Raw genomic sequence first — 15,278 nt, forward strand, 5'->3', positions numbered from 1 at the left:
TCCTTTGGCCCTTTCAGCATAAAAGAAATTCACTTATCAATTAGTCTCTCCATCACTGTCTATAATCACTTTAAAAGTAGAACTCTATATTTTTTTCTCATTTTGTCAGACAGTAGCCTATGAATTTCTGGAAATATGGGTGACCAGATGGATTATGGTTTTTAATGTGACTGCATCTACAAATTATATATATTAGCATACTCCTTTTTACTCTCTACTTTATAGCCGTATTCAGTAAAATATTCAAGGAGGTAAAATTTGCCACCAGGGAAGGTTAGTGTGAGAACATTTTCATTATATTGTTCTATTGTTTCCCATTCTCTAGAGGGCAGACCTTCAAGTCCCTAGAAATTGAATAGAGAAAACAACATCGTATACATAAACCATAACTGCCTGTATCTCAACGCAAGAGACATGTGGCTTTTCATTCTATCATTAGGGCTCTTAATTTACCCCACAAATAAAGCACGATCTGCTCGGCTCATCTGATCTCCTCGCCTGTTTGGGACAACATTGAAACCATCGACACAGTTTCTCTTGGAAGAGCCAGCCCTTTGTGTCAGGCTGTCGGGAGTGGAAGGTGACAGAGAGAACAGAGTTGTCACTCTCACGTAGCCACGTGGCACGTCCCTCTTAAGCAACAGGGTGCCCCTCAGGTCAGCCTGTGATAACACCCAAGTCAAACAAGGCCGAATCCTGGACGTTTTACGTCCTGAGGCTCTGAAAAGTGTCCACGGCCAGCCCTGACCCTCGAGACCTCAAATGGTCGTCTAAGCAGTAACCTAAATTGGTGTCCACTTGCTCCTGGGCCATTGCTGTTGGGAGCAGCGCTGGCGAAAGGGCAGCCTTCCCATGGAGGAGCTGACATCTTTGTAGGCAGTAAAATCGGGGGAATGTGTTGATTACTCCGACAGGCAATCCAGCGCCGGTGGCTCCATGCCCGAGGCTGACACCCTCTGCATCTTATGACCACTGTCAAGGGGAGGGGTGTGCGAACGCTGTCAGCCCCAAAGAACCGAGAAAGCACTTGCCTTCCAAACCTCTCCATCTCAGCCCCATCCTGACAATGCCAAAGCTCGTCATCTCGTGTTTTTCAACCCTCCAGAAAATGGCCTTCCAGCCTGGGACAAGCCGAAGCCTTGTCCACACGGCGAGCAGGAGTGGAAGCTTGTGGGAATGTCTGAAGCCTGCCTGCACAGGAAGAGCCCCCCAGAGAGGCGCAGCACATTGAAAAATGAACAGTCGCCCCGGCATCTCATCCAGGCCACCTGGACCAGCTCCATATTCCATCTGGACCACGACGATGTGAGCGATCAGAGCGTCCCTAACGCCCAGACCTTCCAAACAGAAGAGAAGAAATGTAAAGGTAACCAGATTTTTATTAGACCCGAGTTGCCACAAGGAAAAGAATTTTCTGTTAAGTGTGTGCTCTGTTTCCACTGAGTCCACGTATGGTGTCCATGTGTTTTCCCCAGCTGCTCTCTTCCAGAGTTTCTTTATCCCCGTATCTTCTGGGAAGCATAAAATAAGTGGGTTCCAAAGGAAAGCAGTTAATTTCAGTTTCATGTTGGGGCACTTGGGGAGAAGACATTTTTCTTTCTCTAATTAGCAGGAGGGTTGTTAGTTTTGGCTTCACTTCTGTTTTCGAAGCTAAGTAGAAACAGACATTGATATCATTACATAACTACTTGCTTTGAAGCATGTGTGTGTATGTGTGTGTGTGTGTGTGTACATGACTTTTCCCAATTGTGCCAGTAGTTAATGGGATCTCAACGTCTACGTTTAACCTAAATAGACAATTCATGTTCAAAAGAGAGGTTTGAAGTTGTTTTCTTTTACTTGTTAAGTCCTGTGTCATCATCCTGAAAGGTGAGATTATGGTGTTAGGGGGTTGTCACCTCATAAAAAAGTGTTAAACTGGCCTAAGTTTCTGATTGCATTAGATTTAACTGGTCTTTACCTCAAGTCGCCTCCACCCTGACAGATGTCTTTGTGTTGATCGCTTTATGGTCTTAGGGCTTCCCAAAATCTTTGCTTCTTAAATCAATTTGTGTCTTTAAATGTCCAAGTTCATGTGACCTCCCACTCTTTTCCAATGTAGCATTTTTTAAAATAAGGTCTTTTTCCACTTTCTTTAAGGACTTTGACTCATGATCAAGTTATTTTTTTATGGAAGTGTAGTTGATTTACAATGTTGTGTTAGCATGATAAAGTTTTAAATGGTGTATTTGAAAATCTGCCAATCACATACCAAGATATATTAATGAAAGTTTGTAAAGACTCCTATATATGAGCCATGAAGGACTTTTGCAAAGTGTTCTAACTTGAACATAAAACATGATTATAATCATCCCTCTCAAAAAACTGCTGGTCCTTTAACTTTTCTGAAAACACTTCAGGCGCTCCTTGGAACCACCAGTAGACCTGTGAAGCTGGGTGTGCGGATTGTTTCAGATGAAAATAAGATTATCTAAACAAATAATAAAATAGTGGTATGAGCTCTGATTTCAATGCAGTCAAAACCATACATGTTCTCTTGGGGAAGATTTGTGTTTGAACTGTCTCTCATCTTTATTATTTAGGAGATTTGAGAAATTGAAAGGGATATTTAGAAAAAGAGCAAAATAAGTTTATCTAAAAAAGTCAGGATATAAAACAGGTGTCCCTGTGTGTATGTGCACACTTGTTTGAAATGCAATTGAGAGTTAGTCTTAGAACTTGTAACCAGGTTGTATCTTCAGATTTTAGGAGCTGGCGTCAAGACCACATCAGTCCTTGGTTCACAGTGAAATGCCCTGGTTTACGGGAAACTGCAGTGTCCTCATGATCTAAGGACCTCACAAACTAAATGTGACTTATTCCTAATTGGTACCCGTATTCATTCATTCATTCATTCATGGGTCCATCTCCATCATTTGTGAGAAATCTTGGCCTTGGATATGTAGAGTTTGCGACACTGTCCAGTTTCCAGTTTGCTGGTAAACCTTGAAAGCAAAAGGAAAGAGTTTCTATTTGGATCCAAGACCCTAAGTGTTGTAAATACAGTGATTAAGATCACAGATTTTTGAGTCTGCCATATTTGGGCTAGAATCTCAGCCTTTCCACTTTCTGTCCTTGAGCAAACCTATGTGATTGTTGATAGAATTGAAGAAGATAATGGATTTAAGCACTTTAGCACAATATCTCCCATAGTGCTCTCTAAGCAGCAGCTTCATTCTTGCTGTGATCATTATGATCAGCTCTGCATCATTAAATCACATAAATTCCCTGGGCTGCGCTGAGTGCCTGGTGAGGGATGAAGAAGGAGACCAGGACAGGTGGGTGTGGGGTGCAGCGTGACGTCACAGGGGGGTTAGACTTGATCATCCATTTCGCATCCATTCAGCTCTCTTTTGCTGCAAGGTGGAGAATTGTTTACTAGGAAAATATAATTAAATTAGTAAATGAAAGTCCTTCCCCCAGATTCTAGTTTTAAAAGGAACGCAACTAAGGTAAACACTCCCATAGTTTCTAGAGCAACAGCCAGGGTTCACACTGGCATGGACGTGAAGCAATGCCTTGGTTCAGCGTGAAGATGCTGAGGAAGCCTACTGTCACGGCCAAAACTGTAAACTGAATTTCACTCGTTCCCAATGGACACCGGTATTTGATGAGGTGGTGGTGAGGCCAGGGAAACAACTGGAGTGGTTGCTTTTCTTTTCTGAGTTGGGTCCTCTCCATCTACTCAGCTTGCCAGCCACCTCCTCACAGGATCTGTGAGAAGAGCTCTATTTTGACATCCATCCAGGCTGGGCATTGATTTCCTGGCTCTCTCTGTCTAGCCTGCAAGCATATCTCTTTCCTGGGCTACCATTCCATGCCTGCGTCCCATCTGTGTCTATTAAGTGCCTACTATGTGCAGGAGATTGTCCTTCATATCCTTGAAGAAATAGCAGCAGGGCCAAAAATCCATCCAAGTACCCCCATTTCAAGGACTCCAAATGGAATTGATGAGAACCAAATGACCCTTAAAGATACAGAAGGAGTCTGCAGTGAAGGAGCCATAAGAACAAATGGGCTACTTGAAGTTCTGCAAAAGCCCATCTCCCAAATCAGTGATCTAGCCAGTCTAGACCAATGCGCCTCTGAGTGTGTGTGTTTTTAAATTAATTTTTATTGGAGTATAGTTTCTTTACGATATTGTGTTAGCTTCCACTGTACAGCAAAATGGTTTGTGGTTGGGTACCCTTCTGCCAGCTATTACTTCCTACCCGGTTCTACTGATGCAAGTACAGAAACCGAGAAAAAGCTTTAGAAACAGTCATAGCCAAATAGCATCGCCACTGGCGTTCAAAGGCATGATCAGTGGATCCATCTCACTGAACAGGGTAGAGTCTGGTTGGATATTGTCAGACTCGCTTGGTCAGTCACGCAGGGCCAGAGCTCTGTATAAAAATCTTGTGCAGCAGAACCAAGGGTTGGGCCATCGTGGACTGGATATTTTGTAAATTATTTGAGATTTACTGATTTATGCTTTGCAGTATTCTTCTTCTTTTCTTTTCTTTTTTTAAATTTATTTTTGGCTGTGTTGGGTCTTCGTTGCTGCGTGCAGGCTTTCTCTAGCTGTGGCGAGTGGGGCCTTGTTGTGGAGCACGGGCTCTAGGTATGTGGGCTTCAGTAGTTGTGGCTCGTGGGCTCAGTAGTTGCAGCTCGTGGGCTCTAGAGCGCAGGCTCAGTAGCTGTGGTGAACGGACTTAGTTGCTCCACAGCAAGTGGGATCTTCCCGGACCAGGGCTCGAACCCGTGTCCCCTGCACTGGCAGCCGGATTCTTAACCACTGCGCCCCCAAGGAAGTCCCTTTGTAGTATTCTTAATGTTTTTCTCTAGGCTTATTTCTGGTAGGTACTGAATGCCTTCTTTTTCATTTTGATCTGAATACTGCTTTTATTTTAATCTGCACGTACCTGTGCTCCTATGTCCTACAACCATTGTAAGGAAATTAATTGGTAACACATTTAAATGAAATGAGAGCCCTGGAGGCCTGACATTCTGCTGCATATCCCACAATTCACTTCTGCTCTAGTGCCAGAGGCTATTTCCAGCCAGAAGCAAGTGACCCTGTTCCCCTCCCCCAGCCACGCTGCTCGCCTTAGAGTTTTTGTCACAATGTGAGCTAATTGCTCAACGGTGAGGACCACACCCTACTCCCCGCCCACCTCCTCCCTTCCCAGAGTCTGAGATGATGCTCCCAGCTCTCCAACCAGTGGCACTAGCAGCACCTGGACCTCTTAGAAATGCAGAATCTCGGGCCCCAGACTACTGAACTGGAAGCTCTGTAAAGGGGCCCAGGAATCTGTATTTTAACCAGCCCTCTGAGCAATTCTTAAGACTTGAGCATCAGGAAGTGCCTGAGAATACGGACAAGCTCTTAGTACCAGTAAAGGAAAATGTCTGCCACCTAGTGGACACTTGGGGAATGTGCATTTTAATTCCTTTCCTTGCCCGCACCTGGGGAGCCACCTGAGTCTCTCCATTCTTGATGGGTCCTCCCTTTAGACCTGGCTTCTCTTAATTGCCAACCGGGTGTTCTGCTCAATCACTCTGCCCAGGAACATCCCTCTGGGACTTGAACCCTTCTGACTGGAGCCCAGCTCTTCCTCCAAGTTCTTACAAGGCTTCTCTGCTCAGCCCTCTCACACCCTCCCGAGCTTCTCTCTGGGAACCACAGGTCCCACCAGCCCCACAAGGATGGGTCCTGGACAGATGCACGCACCCCTGTAGCTGGATCTTGTCAGCCCTGCTGAACCCAGACAGTCAGACCTCCAACCTGGATGTTTGCCCTTGATGTCAATCAGGGACTTTCCTGAAACACTGGAACCTGGTGGGAGAAACAAGGCAGGGAATGACCCATTTCCGGGGTCGCATCAGAATAAAAGATAGCAATCTGGTGATCTCACTGAATTTTCTCTGTAGGTCCGTTCTGTGTTTAGTATATCAAGAGAATTGAATCTCAGATACCCAGAAAGGCAAGAAAACATAGTCAAAATAATTTTACTAGGAAGTTACTTTCTCTCACTGTAAAAGCCTCCCATGTACGAAAAGAAAAAATTTCCCAAAAGTTCAACAAAAATGACTTTTAGAGATCGTTTGTAATTCCATCCTCCAAGGATATTAAAATCTTTATTATAGTTCAGTCTTTTTTTCCGTGCATATCTATGTTTTACAAACTTGGAATCATACGAGGCATACCATTTTTAACCAGGTGTTAAAGCTTAACAGTATATCATGAACATGTTCCCTTGTCCTTAAATATTCTCCTGAATCCTGACTTTTATTGGCTGTAGATTATCCTTGCTTATAGATATAATTTGTTAAACCAGTCCCCAAGATGTAGACAAATTAAAGCACTTTTTAAAGCAATTTCTTATGTCCGAGGGCAGACTATCAACACAAGCTCTTCAGAAGGAGGAAAAAAGTGAACCAAATCATGATGATCATTTTAAATGATGTATAATCCTCATTTACCGAAATAACAAAGTGTTCTAAAAATGAGAGACGTGAAGTCAAGTTATGGTGTGCATTATAATCCTTCAAGTTAGTCACATTTTCAAACACGTGATGGCTCTCTTTGTCCTTAAGTAAAATACAAGGACATCTTCAGGTAAATGAGTGTTTTAGAAGGTCGGGGATTAAAAAGCTTTAGCCCTCCCACCAGTAGACCATCTGCTCCATCCATTTCCACTCTCCTCTCTGCCCCTTCTCCCCATCCATCAGGAAGCATGGTTCCAGCTGAGATCTCCAGTGTGATTCACACACCTCAAGGGCATTGGGAAGCCTCAGTCATCAACATGAGAATAGGTGCTCTCCACCAGCTTCTGGCACGTGCCAGAGAGCTCTGAGATGTGATACTTCAAAGGCAGGGAAGCACACCCATCAGTAGCCCAGGGCAGACAGAAAGAGAAGGGCTAGAAAAGAAAGCCCAGACCACTTAATCTGTGGAGAACCCACTCACTAACTTTGTGAGGATGACAAAACAACTCCTGGGACCTCTTGGTGTTTTCTGAAGTGTAATAGGTATATAATGCAGAGTAAAACTCACATGATTGTATAAGGATTTCTTATTGATTGCCTAGACTTTTTGCAATGGAACCTATATCACTCACCCTTTGAGATAATAAAAACACATTATAATGTGAAAAACAAAGAAAAGGAAAGAAAGAAAAGTCATCAGCTCGACTGGAGGGGAGGGAAACGGGGAACAGCCACGTCAAAAGAAGACAAACCTCAAAAATTCAAAGCTCTGTTCCACCCAACTGCAGTTTTCATTGAGATGCAGCGTGGAGCGGTGGGAGACCATGGGCTTTTCGAGGTCAATTTTGCAGCGTCTGTTACAGGAAAGCCTGGAGCCCTCCTTCTCCAGTTGTTGTTACCCTTTTGGACCTTGAAATGCATTGACGAACTAGATAAACGTAAATGAAGAAAAGCAGAACAAACCGTCACATACACAGCTAGAGTAGAGGCATAAACAACCGAGAAAAGAATCCATAGCAACAACCAAGGTATTTTTCAGACTCTTTAAAAAGTTTAAAAAATTAAACAAGAAACCAAGAAAAGTATGAAGGAGCTGAAATGAAATTTGCACCAGGCAGCCTGGCTCAGACATCAGAGCTCTTTACCATCATACCTTTATAGCACAAAAGGGCGAGAGAATTCCAGGAACCCTAAGGAAGAAATCTAAAACCTTGGAGAAGATGCTGGTCTACAGGAGGCGAACATGTGGGGCAGTTAGACCTGCCAGGATGGAGCAGTGGGGCTCAGCACATACCTGGTTTTACAGTCTAAGGTCAAATGCTCGCACAGCCACTTGCCAGCCATTTAACCTTGAGCAAAGTCACTTAGCCTGCCTGAGGCTGTTTCCTCATCTGTAAAATGGGGTCTCGCCTCTCTCATCGAATTGTGGAAAGAAAGAAGCTTAGGTGATTTCACAGAACACCGTGAGTGCTCAATAAATAAGAGTTATTTTCTCATCATGAAGCTTAGAAACATTATGAGAAGCAGATAGGACATTAGGGGTATAGAACGCCCACGTGAGAATAACCACTAAGTAGATGCTAACAGGATTGAAGTTTTTAAAGCCAGGAATATAACGGAAGCAGGGGGAACAGACGCAACAGCCGAATCCTGTGATAATCCCAACAGGTAGTTTTCAGATGAAATCTGGGACAACATGGGAGGTTAACTTACTGACCTTGCCTTGAAGTTGAAAAGAAACTATTGGGAGAGTCAGCCATACAAAATTATGAGAGGTGACCACTGGAATTCAAAGTCCTTCCCTTCTCCCACAGATTGCCCCGAGTGCCCGTAATTCCATAATGGCCCTTTCTCTGTGGTCTTTCAAAATGCAAACCTCCTGGCTGGATATCTTATCAAGTCACTAGTATCTCCAAGTGGAGAATTGAGTCAGATTCCTTTCCTCCTCAACAGGATCCAATAAAGGCAATAGAAGGAGTGGGAAAGGGAGGAGGCCATGAGAGGGGTGAGGATCACAGGGAAATGGGTAAGAGAGAGAAAATAAAGAGCAGGACTCCCATGCAGCACTGTACAGGTCGTCAGGTTGTGCACTGTACAGTAGGAGTGGTATTCACCACAGACATGGTGCCCTGAGAACAAACGTCACCGCCTCACCGCTGGCCAGGAGCTGGCCCGGAATGCAGGATGAAAATACAGAGAAGTTCCAGTCACATTTAGACAAATGTGTGAATGGCATATTGATCATTGGCTATCAAGATATTCCAAGACTGATGTCCACACATACACACAAATATACATATGATTTGATAAATATAGCAAATCATCACCATGTATGTTTTAAATATCTTGCAATTTTATTTGTCAATTATACCTCAGTAAAGCTGAAAAAAAAACCATTCTGAGAATCCTCGTGTTACACAGCTGGCCTACTGCACTGAGTCTTAGGGATGTCGCTCAGCACGTAGTAGGCACATAGGGACTGTTTAGAACAGAAGACCATGGTTTGGTTCTTGGCTCTGACACTTTCCAGTTATTTAACTATGGACAAATCCCTAATTCTCTCCAACAAATACTGTAATCAGAGATTAGTTAGCCACAAAGAAACCAAGGACATCAACCTACATTCCATCCTAAATGTCCATCCACAGAGGAATAGATAAAGAAGATGTGGTACATATATACAATGGAATATTACTCAGTCATACAAAAGAATGAAATAATGCCATTTGCAGCAACATGGATGGACCTAGAGATTATCATACTAAGTGAAGTAAGTCAGACAGACAAAGGCAAATATATGATATCACTCATATGTAGAATCTATTTTTTTAATGATATAAATGAACATATTTACAAAACAGAAACAGACACACAGATTTCAAAAACAAACTTGTTACCAAAGGGGAAACGTGGGGGGCAGGGTTAAATTGGGAGTTTGGTATTAACACACACACACACTACTATATATAAAATAGATAACAAACAAGGCCCTACTGTATAGCACAGGAAACTCTGCTCAATATTCTGTAATAATGTATATGGGAAAAGAATCTGAAAAAGAATGAATATATGTATATGTATAACTGAATCACTTTGCTGTACACCTGAAACTAACTCAACATTGTAAATCAACTATAATCCAATAAAATTTTTAAAAATTTTAAAAATTAAAATGAAAAAAAGTAGGGAGTTCCCTGTTTGCCTAGTGGTTAGGGTTCTGGGCTTTCATTGCTGTGGCCTGGATTCAATCCCTGGTTGGGGAACTAAGATCCCACAAGCCAAGCGGCACAGCAAAAAAAAAAAAAAAAAAAAAAAAAAAATGTAAATAGAAATAAATACAAAATAATGGCAAAAATAAAATAAAGTATTTCTCCAATACAATAACCATATTTCCCCCTGTGGGAAAAATAGAGCAAAATACATTAAATCAGTACTGGCCCCCAAAGCCTAAGCTATGATCATCATGAAAACATAGCACCAGCTCCAGGATAAATTGCAAAATCAGTCGTCTTCTACTGCCTCTTTCAGTGTTCTTACTGAACCCTGGGCCAGCTTTCCCCAGGAACAGAGGAGGCTTCAGGTTATTCTCAGTTCTTTAGTAAGTCTAGGCTTCTTCCCCCTTCAGTTTCTGAAAACATACCCATGCTCCATCATAAACGGCTCTTCCTGAAGGCGTTGGTGACCAGTTCTACCCTCTGTCCTTTCCTCTGCAGGGCAGAGGCTTTGGGTTTTGAAAACCCCAGAGAAGCAGAAAATCCATGCCAAGAGCAGACTCTGGTAGCACCATCGCAGACAAGGCAGGTCTCCTGGGGACCATTTCACCTGCATTTATCACCTGTGTGATGCTCATGATGAGCTGTCTTTAGAGATTAGTCTTGGTTCTGGACCAATCCAGCCTCTTTGACTTGAATTGTTTCTCTATCCACACTGCAAAGATACCAGAAATCCAGAACCAGCAGGGCTCTGGGAAAGAGAGTCGGGAATCCTCCATGATCCAGAGCCATCCTCCACGGCATCGGCTGAGACAGAACCATTGCCTCTGTTGAACCACTATCCTCAGGGCATTTGTCAGTATTGGCTTATACAAGAGACTTGACTTCGTTCAACTTTACCGCCTCTTAAAATATAGAACTGGGGACTTCCCTGGTAGTCCAGTGGTTAAGACTTTGCCTCCCAATGCAGGGGATGGGGGTTCGATCCCTGGTGCATGAGCTAAGATCCCACATGCCTCGAGACCAAAAAACCAAAACATAAAACAGAAGCAATATTGTAACCAATTCAATAAAGACTTTAAAAATTATCCACATTGGGGCTTCTCTGGTGGCGCAGTGGTTGAGAGTCTGCCTGCCGATGCAGGGGACACGGGTTCGTGCCCTGGTCCAGGAGGATCCCACATGCCGTGGAGTGGCTGGGCCCGTGAGCCATGGCCGCTGAGCCTGCATGTCTGGAGCCTGTGCTCCACAATGGGAGAGGTCACAATAGTGAGAAGCCCGCATACCTCAAAAAAAAAAAAAAAAAAAAAAAAAAAAAAAAGATGCACATCAAAAAAATAAATAAAATAAAATATAGAACTGTATTGCCAATATGGCTACTTAACTCAATTAGCTATACTGTGAACTCACTCAGCATGAGTTACAGTATTGCATGTGGGCTGACGGTTTATTAGTCCAGATGGCAATATTCAGTGACTGGCAGGTTTTACCCCAACTACCCTACTCACAGTTGCCACATAATATGCAGCTACAAAGGCCATACGATCATAAGCCAAGCCTCAGAACTAATGAAAAGATACTTATTTGGCTCTGTTTGCCTAGCTCTGGAAAAAACGTCTTATAATAAGCCTAAGATATAAAACTAAAGGTCAAAACTATGTAAGTAAAAGAAGCTCCTGCCCTTTAAGGGAAGAAAAAAATACATGTTAATTTTTGCAGGAGTTTCAATTGACTGCGTTTCCAAGGAAACAGTTATCTGAAATGGGTTCATCTCATTTAATATTTATGGCCGGACATAGGGATAGTCCTTTCTTGTTATCCCTTTCTGGTTACACATGATATGCTCATTCTTAACTTTCTTTTGAAGTGATCATTCTATGTTTGAGTCTCATTTCTTCCACAAATAAAGGAAATAAATGCTTATTCTTATGATGTTTTAAAGTATTTTGCAATATTAAGAATATAAGCCTTTAAGAATGAAGAATATTAAGAACAGTGGTGATCCACTAAAAAGTAAGAAAATAACTCTAATCAATCTGACACACTTTTCTCAGATGAATCAAAGGCTATTGAGCTTGGCTTCTTGTTTTATTGCAAATTGGCTTACTTTTCAATTTTTGTTCTTCCAGTTTTATTGAGATATAATTGACATACAGCACTGTATAAGTTTAAGGCATAACATTTTTTGTTTTTTTTGTTTTGGTTTGGTTTTTTTGTGGTACACGGGCCTCTCACTGTTGTGGCCTCTCCCATTGCGGAGCACAGGCTCCAGACACGCAGGCTCAGTGGCCATGGCTCACGGGCCCAGCTGCTCCGCGGCATGCGGGATCTTCCCAGACCAGGGCACGAACCCATGTCCCCTGCATCGGCAGGCAGACTCTCAACCACTGCGCCACCAGGGAAGCCCAGGCATAACATTTTGACTTACATACATTGTGAAAGGATGACCACAATAAGTTTAATGAACATCCATCATCCCTTTACAGAGACAAAATTAAAGAAATAGAAAAAATATTTTTCTGTGTGATGAGAACTCTTAGGATTTTCTCTCCATAATGTACAACAGTGTTAATTATATTTACCATGTTGTACATGACGTCCCTAGTGCTTATTTATCTTATAAGTGAAAGTTTATACCTTTTGACCACCTTCATCCAATTCCCCCTCCCCCTTCCCCCCCCCCACCCGGCATCTGGTAACAGAAAATCTGATCTGTTCTTCTATGAGTTTTTTGGTTTGTTTTTGAAGTATAATTGACCTACAACACTATGTCAGTTCCTGGTGTACAGCTTAGTGATTCAATATTTCTATACATGTCAAAATGATCACCACCAGATCTGCTTAGTTTTGGGGTTGGTTTCTGTTTCTTTAATTATTTTATTTTATTTATTTTTGGCTGCGTGAGGTCTTCGTTGCTGCACGTGGGCTTCAGTTGCCGCAAGTGGGGTCTTCTCTTGTTGCAGAGCCCGAGATCTAGGCACGCGGTCTCAGTAGTTGTGGCTCATGGGCTTAGTTGCTCTGTGGCATGTGGGATCTTCCCAGACCAGGGATGGAACCCATATCTCCTGCATTGGCAGGCGGATTCTTAATCACTGCGCCACCAGGGAAGTCTTGTTTTTCTTTTTTTTTTAATTAATTAATTAATCTATTATTCATTTTTAGTTGCATTGGGTCTTTGTTGCTCTGCGCAGGCTCTCTCTAGTTACGGCGAGCGGGGGTTGCTCTTCGTTGTGGTGCGTGGGCCTCTCATTGTGGTGGCTCCTCTTGTGGAGCACGGGCTTTAGGCACGCGGGCTTCAGTAGCTGTGGCACACGGGCTCAGTAGTTGTGGCTCGCAGGCTCTAGAGCGCAGACTCAGTAGTTGTGGCGCACGGGCTTAGTTGCTCCAAGGCCTGGTTTCTGTTTTTAAGCGTTGAATTGGAAAAAGAAAATTGGTGGCAGGAGACCATCTTGTCTTCAAGTTTGAGTGAGTTGTGTGCTTTCCTGGAAGATATGCTAAGGCAAACCTATAAATTCCTTTTTATTTGATTTTATCTCAGCTTTACCAAAAAGTGGAAGTGGTGCAGAGAACTCCCATACACCCTTCACCCAGATTCACCAACTGTTAACATGTTGCCACATCTGCTTTATCATTCTGTGTGTGTGAATACTATGTGTTTGTTTGCATATATACATATTATTATTTTTCAGAACCATTTGAGACTAAGTTGCAGACATCATGCCCCTTTAAATACTTCAGTGTGTCTCCTGAAAGCAAAGAAATTCTCTTAGAAAACCGTGGTACAATGATCAAAATCGGGAAATTTAACATTGATGAGTACTATTATCTAACCTACGGACTTTATTTAAATTTCACAAACTGTCACTCCTCACCCCTCTCTCCCCACAGAGGAGAGGTCAAGGCTGAGAGCAGGACTGAGAGGGGACGTGTCTCTAGATCCTGACTTCATTCCCGACAGGGCTTGCCACCGCTGTTCCTTAAACCAGCTTGTTTTCCGGGCCAGGACCAGGCCAGGACTGTGCCTTTCATTTAGTTTTTGTCTGCCTAGTCTGCTTTAATCTGTTCAAAACCTTTCTTTGTCATGGCACTTGACATTTGTGAAGAATGCAGGCTGATTATTTTCTAGAATGTCCCTCAGTTTGACTGGTGTTTCCTCATGATTAGAATCAGATTATGCATGTTGGGCAAAAATACAAAAAATAAAAATAAAAATTGTATCACCCAATGTTTGTTCCTATAAAAATTTAAATTTAAGTATGTGATTCAGAAATAGTTTCCAGTCTTCCAAACCACCTACATCTTTGTGTGAGTCCTATTGTGCTTATTTTTCCCTTTTTCTTTTCCATTATGGTATATTACAGGATATTGAATATCGTTCCTTGTGCTATACGATAGGACCTTGGTGTGTATCCATCCTATATATAATAGTTTGCATCTGCTAATCCCAGCCTCCCACTCCATCCCTCCCCCAACCCCCTCCCCCTTGGCAACCACCAGTCCTCTTGTGAAGCATCCATTCAGTGTTCCAAGGGTGAATGTCTCAAGAATAAAAGTTATTTGTTTCTTTGTAACCAGTGACCTTTTTAAGGTTGGAATGACAGGATGATGCTTACCTGGGGGTCACCTCTCTTTGTACTGGGACAGAAAGCAGATTCTCTGCCGTCTGAAGGCTTTTCTGAGGATAGCAAATAGATGGCTGCCTCTTCAGTCTCTTCTCATGTTTAACTGGACTTTCTTTCCCTTCCACAATTCAAACCATAGTAAATTACAAAACAACTAAGATTGGGGTATATTTTAGGCTAATCTTGATACCTGTAGTGTATCTTTCTAGACTATTTTGACATTTGAAATAGAATGAAGAATTTCGATTCACCAGTTCTAGATCTGGGTCTCAGGGTGCCAGCATGAAGTAGATCCTATTTCTGAAAACGTTTACAAATCCTCTTTTATTCCCCTCATCCTTCAAGGCCCAGTTCAAGTATCACTTCCTCTGGGATTCTCCACTCACAGTGAATAATTTCTTTCTCATGCTGTCATGAAATTCAATTAAAGTACTTCCTGTGCTCTGCCGTATCATGTTGTGGCTTTAAACATGCCTGTTTGACCCTCCAGTGACTGTGCTTTTCTCTTGATTTACATCAGAAATGTTTTCAGTGTGTTCTCCGTGCCTAGTGCTGTACTGTGTGCTGAGAATAAGAAGTCTGATGAGACATCCTGCTTCCTGCATGGGATTTCCAAACAGAAATGTTGGAAGAGCTTTGAGTTTAGACCTGAAATGAGCAGCAACCCTGTTTATGACCAAGCAATGATGAAAATTCTATTGGCTGGCATTTATCTTAGAGAAAAATAAAAAAAAAAAATCTAACCTACATTGTTTTGGAAATAATAATTCCATTTTCTTCCCTGTTCACCTAACACTGGTGGTACTAGGGTGTCAGATACTGCCTTCTGCTTATTGATATGTTCTTTTGGTTGGGTTGCAAACTTCAGAGGAAAATCATGTCTTCCTCCTATGGTGCATCCTTCGTTAAGTCTAGGAAAATAACGTACACAGTA

At 42.5% G+C, this 15,278-nt stretch overlaps 1 protein-coding gene across 9 annotated transcripts in view; it reads left to right on the plus strand.

Moving 5' to 3' along the window:
• The window catches only part of THRB (thyroid hormone receptor beta), a 389,856-nt gene that overhangs the window by 311,741 nt on the left and 62,837 nt on the right, over nucleotides 1-15,278 (plus strand). For 8 of the 9 annotated variants that reach the window (XM_082626038.1, XM_082626036.1, XM_082626039.1 and 5 more), the window contains one exon: nucleotides 1,106-1,366. The exons of the other annotated variant lie outside the window; for it this stretch is intronic. In XM_082626038.1, coding sequence (XP_082482164.1) covers nucleotides 1,106-1,366 — 261 coding nt within the window. The remainder of the gene's footprint in view (nucleotides 1-1,105; nucleotides 1,367-15,278) is intronic. 9 annotated transcript variants of the gene reach the window in all.

Source organism: Mesoplodon mirus (genome assembly GCF_964341445.2).
Source record: "Mesoplodon mirus genome assembly, chromosome: 6".
In the NCBI taxonomy this organism is placed as follows: Eukaryota; Metazoa; Chordata; class Mammalia; order Artiodactyla; family Ziphiidae; genus Mesoplodon; species Mesoplodon mirus.